Consider the following 12,555-nt stretch of genomic DNA (forward strand, 5'->3'; position numbering starts at 1 on the left):
TCGAAGTCAGCAGAACACCATCCGCACCATACACGGTGTTGATAGTGCACTGCTTCCCCTTCCTGAGGCGGCGTATGGTGGTCCAGAATCGCTTCGAAGCCGTCCGGAAGTCGTTTTCCATGGCTTCCCCGAACTCTTCCCATGTCCGAGTTTTTGCCTCCGCGACCGCTAAAGCTGCACACCGCTTGGCCCGTCGGTACCCGTCCACTGCCTCCGGAGTCCTATGAGCCAAAAGAACCCCATAGGACTCCTTCTTCAGCTTGACGGCATCCCTCACTGCTGGTGTCCACCAACGGGTTCTGGGATTACCGCCACGACAGGCACCAACAACCTTGCGGCCACAGCTCCAATCAGCCGCCTCGACAATAGAGGTTCGGAACATGGTCCACTCGGACTCAATGTCCCGCACCTCCCTCGTGACATGTTCAAAGTTCTCCCGGAGGTGTGAATTGAAACTCTCTCTGACAGGAGACTCTGCCAGACGTTCCCAGCAGACCCTCACAATGCGTTTGGGCCTGCCAGGTCTGTCCGGCATCCTCCCCCACCATCGCAGCCAACTCACCACCAGGTGGTGATCGGTAGAAAGCTCCGCCCCTCTCTTCACCCGAGTGTCCAAAACATAAGGTCGCAAATCCGATGACACAACTACAAAGTCGATCATGGAACTGCGGCCTAGGGTGTCCTGGTGCCAAGTGCACATATGGACACCCTTATGTTTGAACATGGTGTTTGTTATGGACAATCCGTGACGAGCACAAAAGTCCAATAACAAAACACCACACGGGTTTAGATCCGGGCGGCCATTCTTCCCAATCACGCCTCTCCAGGTTTCACTGTCGTTGCCAACATGAGCGTTGAAGTCCCCCAGTAGGACAAGGGAATCACCTGGGGGAGCACTTTCTAGTACTCCCTCGAGTGTGCCCAAAAAGGGTGGGTATTCTGGATGGAAGGAGGTTTTGGCTCAAAATCTCACGATACATGGCCCCATTCATTCTTTCCTTAACACGGATCAATCGTCCTGTCCCCTTAGCAGAAAAACAGCTCCAAAGCATGATGTTTCCACCCCCATGCTTCACAGTAGTTATGGTGTTCCTGGGATGATACAGCAGAGGATTGGGAGAATGTCATGTGGTCAGATGAAACCAAAATAGAACTTTTTGGTATAAACTCAACTCGTCGTGTTTGGAGGAAGAAGAATACTGAGTTGCATCCCAAGAACACCAAACCTACTGTGAAGGATGGGGGTGGAAACATCATGCTTTGGGGCTGTTTTTCTGCTAAGGGGACAGGACGATTGATCCGTGTTAAGGAAAGAATGAATGGGGCCATGTATCTTGAGATTTTGAGCCAAAACCTTCCATTGGTGAGAGCTTTGAATGGTTGACCAAATACTCATTTTCCACCATAATTTACAAATAAATTATTTAATATTCCAACAATGTGAATTCCTGGATTTTTTTTCACATTTTGTCTCTCACAGTTGAAGTGTACCTATGATGAAAATTACAGACCTCTGTCATCATTTTAAGTGGGAGAACTTGCACAATCGGTGGCTGACTAAATACTTTTTTGCCCCACTGTACATATATCAAAGTCACTGCCCTACTGTACTGTTTACTTGTTGAAATACCCATTTTAGAGCTAAAATCTACCCAAACGACCACTTTGCTGCTGCCAAACTAAATGAAAAAGACCGAGAGTCTTATTTCCTCGACCCAACCACACACAAATAAGTTGTAGACCTCCATGCTTTTCCAAGATTCCATTGGGTTTTGACGTGAAGAATGGCGTCTGGAGCACAATAGTTTGACTGGGGAGGCTACTGACGTAAAATCCTTGATATTACTCGAAACATCGGTTTTTCATAAAGTTTAAGTATCTATTCCATTGCATAGTTTGCTCGTGTCTGCTTTTTGCAGGAAGATCTAAGTCCTCCTGCATGGTGGACCCGCCCTTACCATGAATTGATTAACATGGACTTAAACAAGTTGAAAAACGTATTGGGGTGTTACCATTTAGTGGTCAATTGTACGGAATATGTACTGAACTGTGCAATCTACTAATAAAATTTTCAAACAATCAATCAGTGGTAGTCAACCCATTTGGCTGGGTTGACTACCACTGCTTTTCACTTCCGGGAAGAAATCACGTGTCAGAATACAAGCAACACTGCCATCGCTCCGCCAACCCACGACCGTCCGATTGAGGGTGTGTTATTTCTCTCAGAAGAATAACTTGCAACGTTGCTTCTTGTTGACTCACTTTTATTATTGTCTCGCAGCTCACACGCCAGCGTTAATTCTTACACTTCCGGAAATCCTGCACCTTCTCCCTCGACTGGTACACATGAACTCGGATCAATGCGCGCACATACACCATCCCTCCATCCATTTTCTACCTCCTATTCCCTTTGGGGTCGCTGGTGCCTATCTCAGCTACAATCGGCCGGAAGGCGGTGTACACCCTGGACAAGTCACCACCTCATCGCAGGGCCGCGCGCACATACATAAAAGCCCGAAAACAAACTATTAGAAGCAGTAAGGGAGTTAGTTTTATAAATGTATATATGGGGCAGCCACTATGGCTATATTTGCATCTTTTGAAAATATATTTAAAGAAAAAATACAAATCCAAGGCTTGGCCCTGCGATGAGGGGGCGACTTGTCCAGGGTGTACACTGCCTTCCGCCCGATTGTATCTGAGATAGGCACCAGTGCCCCCCGTGACCCCAAAGGGAATGAGCAGTAGTATAATGGATGGATGGATGGAAAAATCAAAGACTGAATAGAAATTTTTGGTCCAAAATGCTTGCTGTATTTTTCACTAACACATCACAAAGTAGTTCCTCACCAGATGTAAAGTACATCACTAACCTGTATCGAGAAACTGCAAATTCAAAGTCTTTATTTTATTTATTATTTTTAAACAAGTGCTGGACATACAGGAAAAAAAACAACAAGTTTCTCTCTTGACTCTGTACCACAGTGTGAGCTAAGTGGGACAAAAATAAAATCTGTGTCTTATACTCCTCCTTCCCGCGCTGGAGAGGATCATCGTGGGAACCTGTTTTTTTTTTTTAAGATGGCCGTGACAGATGATCCTGGAACGATCCTTCCAGGAGTGCATGAAGACATCGCAAAGAAGGCCGGGAAAGTGCATGATGACTGCAGAGGGGATTATTTCTAAGGGGAAGATATAAAATGTATATTTTGTGCAACACACACCTCTTAACCTCAACCACAAGTAGTAGTGCACCTCATTTCTTCCTCAGACAACCACAAAATCCCCTAAACAAGCAGAACAAGAATAGCTTTTTTCCGTTTTTATTGTTGCTGGAGGCTCTAATACAATATGAATCATAAGCATTACAAAACAAAACAAAAACAAAATACAAAGATTCCCCTCCAAGATGGAAACAGTCAAAGGTTCCCACTGACACAAAGACAAACTGTGATCCCCCAGCAAAGACGTAGAAGTTGAGCAGAGCTGGAGATCAAATTAGGAGGTTAGGGGGGTAAACAGTTATGTTATACACAGTGCGGTGAAAAGAGGCAGGGTCATTCTTATGACGCAGCTTACACATGCGGACTGATGACAATTACAAATGTTCCCACGCAAGCCGAAAAGCTGCTCGCGTGTCAGGAAGAATAAAAGGGACAAATAAATCTAAGTTAGGGGAGGGGTGATGATGTCACATGGCTCATGTCCAACTGAGAGGCAGGAGGGTGGGTTAGATTGGAAGTAGACTGACCCTCACGCTGCAGAAGGACTGTTAACCGTCATTAAATTCATTGGAGATGAGGAGGGAGTGTGAGTGAATGGCTTCAGAGCGTGTGGAGACACATGGAAACCTGACAGGAGAATGAGAGAAAAGCAAAGCGTCTTCTCCTTTTTTTCGGTGTTTTTTCCCCCACAAAATGCAAGTGTGCGGGCAGCACTGGGGGAATTGTGGCAGGATAGGGAGCGACAGGAAAGAAACGGGGAAAAAAAGGAGGTGGCGAGAAAAAACGGACACGACGGGAGCATCTCTAGTTTTGGTTTTTCTGTTTGAGCGCCATGAAGAGTTGTTTTTGCAAAGCCTCTTGCTTCGACATGTCAGCCAGGCCTTGAACACTCCTGAGGGCGACAGACACAAAAAAAGAGTAAAGTTTGTGCAAAACTTGGCACAAAAACCACACAGGGAAGGCCTAGCTAATTAGTGAGAGAATAATAATAATAATCTGTTACATACATATTTTTAAAAGTCAACACACTGCACAGAACACATGATATATTTTCAATCACTCTGACAGCAAAACTTTACAATTTGGAAATTTAACACATTTGTGGTGAAAAAAATGTACCACACTTCATGACTTAATTATGACTGAGCACACTACAACGTCACCTTAGAACCATCACATTCTGATGTAACATGCATATGCAATTGTGCCTCGCCACATTGCAAAAGTCTTAAGTAATACTGAACAAAAATATAAACTCAACACTTGTTTTTGCTCCCATTTTTCATGAGTTGAACTCAGAAATCTAAAACTTTTACTATATTGACAAAATATATATTCCTCTCAAATATTGTTCTCAAATGTGTCTCAATCTGTGCTAGTGAGCAATTCTTCTTTGTCAAGACAATCCATCCCACCTCACAGGTGTGGCATATCAAGATGCATGATTATTGCACAGGTGTGCCTTAGGCAGCCCACAATAAAAGGTCACTCTGAAATGTACACTTCTGCTTTATTGTGGTATTGGGGGGTCAGAAAAGCAGTCGGTATTGGTGTAAGCAGCATTTGCCTCAAGCAGTGCAACACATCTCCTTCGCATAGAGTTGATCAGATAGATAGATAGATAGACAGATAGTACTTTATTGATTCCTTCAGGAGAGTTCCTTCAGGAAAATTAAAGCCGTTGATCAGGTTGTTGATCAACGGCTGTGCCAAGTTGCTGGATATTGGCAGGAACTAGAACACGCTGTCGTACACGCCGATCCACAGCATCACCAACAAGCTCAATGGGTGACATGTCCGGTGAGTATGCTTGCCATGCAAGAACTGGGATGTTTTCAGCTTCTAGGAATTGTGTACAGATCCTGGCAACATGGGGCCATGCATTGTCATGCTCTAACATGAGGTGATGGTCTCAAATGAATGGCACAACAATGGGCCTCAGGATCTTGTCACGGTATCTCCGTGCATTCAAAATGCCACCAATAAAATGCAGTTGAGTTCGTTGTCCATAACATACGCCTGCCCATACCATAACCCCACCATGGAATACTCGATTAAGAATGTTAACATCATCAAACCGCTCTCCCACACAACGCCATGTCATCTGCTCTGAATAGTGAAAGCCCGGATTAATCTGTGAAGAGAAGAACCTCTCCCATGAGCCAGACGCCATCGAATGTGAGTATTTGCCCACTCAAGTCGGTTACGATGACAAACTGCAGTCGGATCGACACCCTGATGAGGACGACCAACATGCATATGAGCTTCCCTGAGAGGGTTTCACATAGTTTGTGCAGAAATTATTTGGTTATGCAAACCAATTGTGGCAGCAGCTGTTGGATGTACTGCCAAATTCTCTTGAAACGACTTCGGAGACGGCTTATGGTAGAGAAATTAACATTCAATTCAAAGCAACAGCTCTGGTGGACCATCCTGCAGTCAGCATGCCAACTGCACGATTCCTCAAAACTTGCGACATCTGTGGCATTGTGCTGTGTGATACAACTGCAGCCGAAGGCACACATGTGCAATAATTATGCTTTTTAATCAGCAAATTGATATGGATTATCCTGGAAAATAATTGCTTACTAACACAGATTTGGGCAGATTTGAGAACAACATTTGAGAGGAATGCATTATGTACTGTATTTTTTGGATTATAAATCACAGTTTTTCTCATAGCACACCAGGGGTGTGACTTATACTCTGGAGCAACTTATGTGTGAAATTATTAACACATTACTGTAGAATGTTAAATAATATTATTTATCTCATTCACGTAAGTGACTAGGCGTATATCAGCAATCGTCACACATGGGGGCGGGACAGGGCAGAAATGCATTGTGATAAAAAAGATGCTACCTGCTACTACTTCCGTATCCATGAAAATTGATCATTTCAACATTGGCGGTAACTTATAAAAACTAAGAAGGGTTGGACAAAAATTGCACCGAAAAGGAAATCATATACTGCAGGTATCAAGCTGGATGTAGTGAAATATGCAGCAGAAAACGGCAATCGGCAGCAGAAAGAAAGTTTGGAGTAAGCGAGAAACTTGTAAGGGACTGGCGAAAAGAAGTGACAGATTGTTTGGTAAAGCATATAGCATGTTCTATATGTTATAGTTATTTGAATGACTCTTACAATAATATGTAATGTTAACATACCAGGCACAGTCTCAGTTTGTTATTTATGCGTCATATAGTCAGTCTTTATTTACTTTAAATTGCCTTTCTTGGTGTTGGATTTTATCAAATAAATTTCCCCCAAAAATGCGACTTATACTTTAGTGCGACTTATATATGTTTTGTCCTTCTTTATTATGCATTTTCGACCGGCGCGACATATACTCCGGAGCGATTTATAATCCGAAAAATAAGATATACAGTAAGAGTTATAGATCTTTGAGTTCAACTCATGAAAATTGGGAGCAAAGACAAAAGTGTTGTATTTATATTTTTGTTCATATCTAGTGCTTCCACTACAGTTATTTGAAAAACAAAAGTTTGATTTTTTTTTTCAAATATGTTTGTTTTTTAACATTTCACAATTTTATGGCAATCATGTTCCACAAAACATTGACTACGTTATTTGTCCTGTAGCTAGCTAGTCAGCAAACATGCAGGTACAGTGTGCAGAGAGCAGCAGACTGAGTAGTAGAAAGTTAGTGTCAATATTAGTTTCCACAGAGTTTGGTGACCGTATGCCTGTAAGCAGAAAGGCATTTGCTGTTTTATGTCCATTTTGTTCCGCTATGATCTCATTTGTTTAAAACGATTGGGATGTTAATTTTTGTTAGCCTGTCAAAGGGCGCATCCATTAAAATGTTCCCACTAAACTAGCGGCATAAATGCCAAGCACAGATCAAACTGACTTTAATACATTTCAAAACTGTTACGCAAATACAAGTTTTTGGAGGTACGAGCTGTGTTGCAGAACCAATTAAACACATATCCCGAAGTACCACTGTGCTTGTTGAAGAACGACTTTGTGGGCAAGAAAAGCTATATTATCCACGTTCTTTTGCACTGCAAATCATGATTCAAATGTACCAATCGATGGGACACGATCAGATTTTAATAAAAAAGTATGTGATTGCCATTAAAGATTAAGGCTTTTTATGACAATCACAAAAGCCAATCCTCTTTCGCTAAATCTGTATTTCTTTTCAGTAACCTGACCGACAAACGGCTAATTATGTATCTGTTTTTGCTAATGTTTACAAAACCAGATAATTCCCTGGAAACAGGAGGACTTTACAGGCCAAAAAACAAATTATTTTGTAGATTGTAGTTTTTAATTTTGTTTAGTTATTGTGTACTATTTACCTGGCTTAGCTTAAGCAATTGTATGTGACAAAAGAGATTACGGAACTAATTCAGATATTGTGTTCACATTGGTAAACTGTCAATAGCACTCACCATAAATACATTGAGAACATTACAGTTAATACATGTTATGGTATAGGTACCAAAAAAGCCTGATTGAAGGACCCCGAATTCCAACATAAATTGTCTGTTTGGAAATACGTTTGTCGCCTGTACAGCATCCAAATAAAAGCCAGCTTCCATCGGCCATCTTGTTTTATGTGAATGATTTTTAGCCCCACACTTTGCCAGAATAAGGAACTAGCAATTGAGTGACACGAATCAGGATAATCTGCTTTGAATAATCAGACATGGTAAGTCACATTTGCTTGTGACTTTCCACTGGGTTGGGTGAGATTTAGTAAAGAAACTGCAATATTAAAAATGTCCGCAAACTTGCCCTTTTTGACATTTTTCACACACGCGTGCATCACTCCCCATGCCACAGGCTGTACCTCCGACCCTAGTCAATGAAGATCTGACGCTGGGTGAGGACCTGCGACAGCTCCTTCTGGAGCTGCCGATACTTTTGGTTATCGGGCAAAGACTCAATAGATCTAGAGCACAGAGAAGAGTTGAAGGGAGGGGGGGACAGGAAATAGGGATGGAAAAGGGATGGAAAATAAATGTATGTGGAAACAAGGGAGGAAAGGGTTGGAAAGAATGGGAGGATATGCTTCGTATACAGTAGTGAAAAGATAAATGAAGGTTTTGGCAGCATACTGGATTGGCAATGACAAAAAAAATGCTGAATGTTGGTGCTTTTAAATTGAAAGTGCACTCCTGATTCCTTATGGTTTCTTACCTAAGTCCGTTGACGATGTCCTTGGTCTTCCCAAAGTAGATTTCATTCAGCGTGGAGCGAATCTTGTTCTCCATGTCCTGCAACAAGCCATCCAATACTTAGCATGAGCGAGTCACAGCTTGCAAAAAAAAAGTCCAAAGCATAGGACTGACTTCAACCAGGCGGCCAATGTTGGCGATGTGGGGTGACGACTCTCCGACTGTCTCGTCCTTCTCCATCTGTGAAGAGGAAGCAAAGTCAGTTGGTGAGTGGCAGCAGACCAGCCAGTTAACTTCCTGGAGTTTGACGCCGTACTTGTCTTGTGAGGCTGCCGCCCAGGTTCATGGTGCCGGAGTCGCACTTGGTCGTCTGTAGCCACAGCATGACGGTGGAGGTGAGTTTGTAGTGAGCAGTCCGTCCGCTGGACTTCTCCTGCAGGCATCAACATATAATTTCATTAAGGATGCATCTCAGACATCTGGATATTTGTTTTGTATTTTTATGGCAAATCTAAAAGGGACCTGAAGATATCAATTTTATTGGCCCCACCTGCACCTCCACCACATGGATGGAGTCCCAGCACCCCTTGATCTTTTTGAATCCATCCCCAGCCTTCTTGATGAGAATAACTCCGGCAAAGCCATGCTCCAAATCCCAAAGGTACACTGATGACACGCCACCCTCAAAGTACCTAAAACAAAAAATCAACAGTTATTACACAAGTGTGTATGTTTGTGTGTGTATGGGCGACACTGTTTCAGCGGCACTCACAGGTCTCTGTACTGGTCAAAGGCGTTATTGGCGTCGATCTCCAGCTTCCTCAATCGAGATGAAGGCATGGCACCGTCATCAATAGGAGGGTCGTACTTATTGCTCCATGGTGATCTTAAGTGTCAGGAAGCACAACAGGTGTAAAGCGCTGAGTAAAGGTGTAATAGCACATGTATTCATACTTGGATTTGTCAATACAGTGTTCAGTTCAGTATTGAGGCGTGGCTAATTCCCAACGGTGTGCATATTAGTGTTTATTGCGGTAATGCGTTTACTCAGCAACCAAATTGTAGAAATACCATTAGGGGTATACAGATCCGAAGTTTTTACTTCCGGTACAATACCATTATTAGAGCCTTCTTTATTTGGCCAATAGAAATATTGATTCAATATTGGCACGAACCATACATACTGCTCTTATTTTGTAGTGTGGACATTTAGAAAAGGCATTATCAAATGAAATTACTTAAACAATAAATAGTAGGTATAGGGATGTTACAATATGACAATTTCTCACTGTGATTAATGTGACCAAAATTAACATGTTGTTCTCAAAGTACGTACAGTATACGCATACTAAAATATTTAAACTAAATTTTATGTTAGGGGTTAGCTATGAAGTGGAGCCATTCAGATGCTTTTCCTTGTCAGATGAGGAAACTCAATTCCTCACCAGCGGCGCCAACGGTAAAATGTGTGGATTTAACATGTTTCACATCGTTCTACGTAAACAACTGAGGGTAAGTGAAGAGGACGCCATATGATGCCATCAGCAGGTGAGTCATCAGGACATCTACACAACTGTAAGTTAGCTATTTCTACTGCACTCAAACAAATTATGATGAAGAAATGCTTCGTAACTTTGTTTCACAACACACATACATACCTGATTAGCCAGGGGCATAGCATAACAACATTTTTAAGTTACTCTGTGTGGATGAGTGGACAATACAGAATGCAGAAGCATGATGCAGCTGACCTGATGATAAACCAGTCTGAAGTGAAGTTAATTATATTTATATAGCACTTTTCTCTGGGGAGTAAACCATTATCTAGGTTACATTTAAACCAGTGTGGGTGGCACTGGGAGAAATTGGATAAAATATCTTGCCCAAGGAACAGCGACAGTGACTAGGATGGTGGAAGCGGGGATCGAACCTGGAACCCTCAAGATGCTGGCACAGCTGCTCTTCAAACCCAGAAAAAATATATATTATTCATGAGACTACTGTACTTTTCTGTTTTGTAAATATTGTGTGTGCAGTCCTACTTATGTTAAATACAATTTAAGCACAAGGCCATCGAGTTAAAATAAATGTTGTGATACTTGATAACATTTGGATGAATTTGGATTTATTTTAATTACATTTTTTTAGTCCCTCTGCTTCCTGAGGGACTTCCACCTTATTGTGGTCAAGCGGTTAGGTACCTCAGTGACCTTAAGAGTTATATCAGCAGGAGTTTAGTTTTCAGGTGGCATGCCGAAGTTGTACAGATCTGACAAATTGCAATCCACTTCTCCAGGTTAGAGTTGAACACATAGCTTCTACTTTGGAACCATGTATGTGTGAGCAATATGCAGGTATATTATGGTGTCTCAAATGTTTCAAACATTTATTCAAACGTATCTTTTAGGGCGTGTGAAATATAAAAAAACAACAATATTAAAAACCCTATATATGGAAAATTATGGGACACCCATGTATAATTATTTGATACACCTCTTCATCGCAAGGCCAACACAGACAGACAACTATTCACACTCACACTCTAGATTTAGTGTTGCCAATCAGACTATTCCCAGGAGCCGAAAAGGACAAATGGTACAAAATGGATTAATTTGTTTATATTGACCAATTTGGTGTTTTAGAAAGTAATATTGTTCAATAGAGGACACTGTTGCTGTATGTCTAGCTTGTAGGGGTGTAAAGATTGAGCAATAAATCAATTTAAGTTTCTAAATTATAAGTGTATGGATCTTCACGGTGGAAGAGGGGTTAGTGCGTCTGCCTCACAATACGAAGGTCCTGAGTAGTCAGGGTTCAATCCCGGGCTCGGGATCTTTCTGTGTGGAGTTTGCATGTCCTTCCCATGAATGCGTGGGTTCCCTCCGGGTACTCCAGCTTGCTCCCACTTCCAAAGACATGTACCTGGGGATAAGTTGATTGGCAATACTAAATTGGCCCTAGTGTGTGAATGTGAGTGTGAATGTTGTCTGTCTATCTGTGTTGGCCCTGCGATGAGGTGGCAACTTGTCCAGGGTGTACCCCGCCTTCTGCCCGATTGAAGCTGAGATAGGCACCAGCGCCCCCCGCGACCCCAAAGGGAATAAGTGGTAGAAAATGGATGGATGGATCTGTGGCTGGCAACTTTGCCTTCCAAAAGATAGATATCGATCCAAGATAGTTTTAAAAAGGAATCGATCAATGTTATCAATTGTTGCCTTCTACACAAGGATACGGACCCCTCTGTGTACCAAGACGAGATAGACCCATTTATTAGGTGGTGTGATACCAACCATCTTTTTCTAAATGTGACGAAGACACAGGAAATGGTTTTGGATCCGAGGAATGTGACTGACCATGAGCCAGTGGTCATCAAAAATCAGGAAATCACCCAGGTATCCTCATATAAATATTTAGAGGTTCATATTTATAATCTTCTCTGCTGGAAGACACATATTGACAAACTGTGCAATAGACTGCAACAGAGGCTATATTTTTTGCGAAGATTAGGATTGTACGGCGTAAGCAGCCACATCATGATGATTTTCTACCGTGCCATTGTAGAGAGCATCATTAGATACGGGATCACCTCATGGTTTGGCAACCTAACTGTTAAATTAAAAAGCAAACTGGCCGGCATGCATAAAACGGCAATGAAAATCGTAGGGAAGAAAGAATATGAGCCTATACAGAGCATCTATGAGCAGGCAGTTAGGAAAAAAGCTACACATTTTTTTTCCAATTCAAAACACCCACTCTTCCCTGAATATGGAACCCTGCCATCAGGGAGAAGACTCCGGGTACCACTATGCAAATCTAACCGCCTTAAATTATCATTTGTCCCAGCCTCCATTAAGCTGACCAACAATGTGCAATAGAATGTTAATACATAGGTTAGCACTTTTTTAGCACATAGCACTTTAGCACATAGAACTTTAGAACTAAGCACTTTAGCACACAGTACTTCATCCATGAGCTCTAGTGCAATGCACAATGTTACTTTATCTTTATCTCCATACTGTAGATTTTATGCCTACATCAAAGTGCAACCTATGTCTATGAAGCTCCATGTTCTGATGTTTAAATGTTAGTTGTCTAGTTGTGGTTGTGTCTGTGCTTGTGTTTTTGTTCTGTTGTTTTTGTGTATGTTAAGAAAGCAATGATGCACTGTGCCCAAGACAAAT

The 12,555-nt window shown here is 42.0% G+C and overlaps 1 protein-coding gene across 2 annotated transcripts in view; it reads right to left on the reverse strand.

Annotated features, from left to right (window-relative positions):
* Window positions 1-3,307: 3,307 nt before the first annotated feature.
* The window catches only part of capzb (capping actin protein of muscle Z-line subunit beta), a 49,746-nt gene continuing 40,498 nt past the window's right edge, over window positions 3,308-12,555 (reverse strand). Inside the window, exons 4-10 of one of the 2 annotated variants that reach the window (XM_061874219.1) lie at window positions 9,147-9,260; window positions 8,925-9,066; window positions 8,691-8,807; window positions 8,549-8,614; window positions 8,397-8,473; window positions 8,047-8,148; window positions 3,308-4,116 (exon numbers count right to left, since the gene is read on the reverse strand). In XM_061874219.1, the coding sequence (XP_061730203.1) occupies window positions 8,055-8,148; window positions 8,397-8,473; window positions 8,549-8,614; window positions 8,691-8,807; window positions 8,925-9,066; window positions 9,147-9,260 (610 nt within the window). In that variant the 3' untranslated portion in view covers window positions 3,308-4,116; window positions 8,047-8,054. The remainder of the gene's footprint in view (window positions 4,117-8,046; window positions 8,149-8,396; window positions 8,474-8,548; window positions 8,615-8,690; window positions 8,808-8,924; window positions 9,067-9,146; window positions 9,261-12,555) is intronic. The other variant, XM_061874220.1, reaches the window with a different exon arrangement.

Source organism: Nerophis ophidion, linkage group LG16 (assembly GCF_033978795.1).
Source record: "Nerophis ophidion isolate RoL-2023_Sa linkage group LG16, RoL_Noph_v1.0, whole genome shotgun sequence".
Classification (NCBI taxonomy): Eukaryota; Metazoa; Chordata; class Actinopteri; order Syngnathiformes; family Syngnathidae; genus Nerophis; species Nerophis ophidion.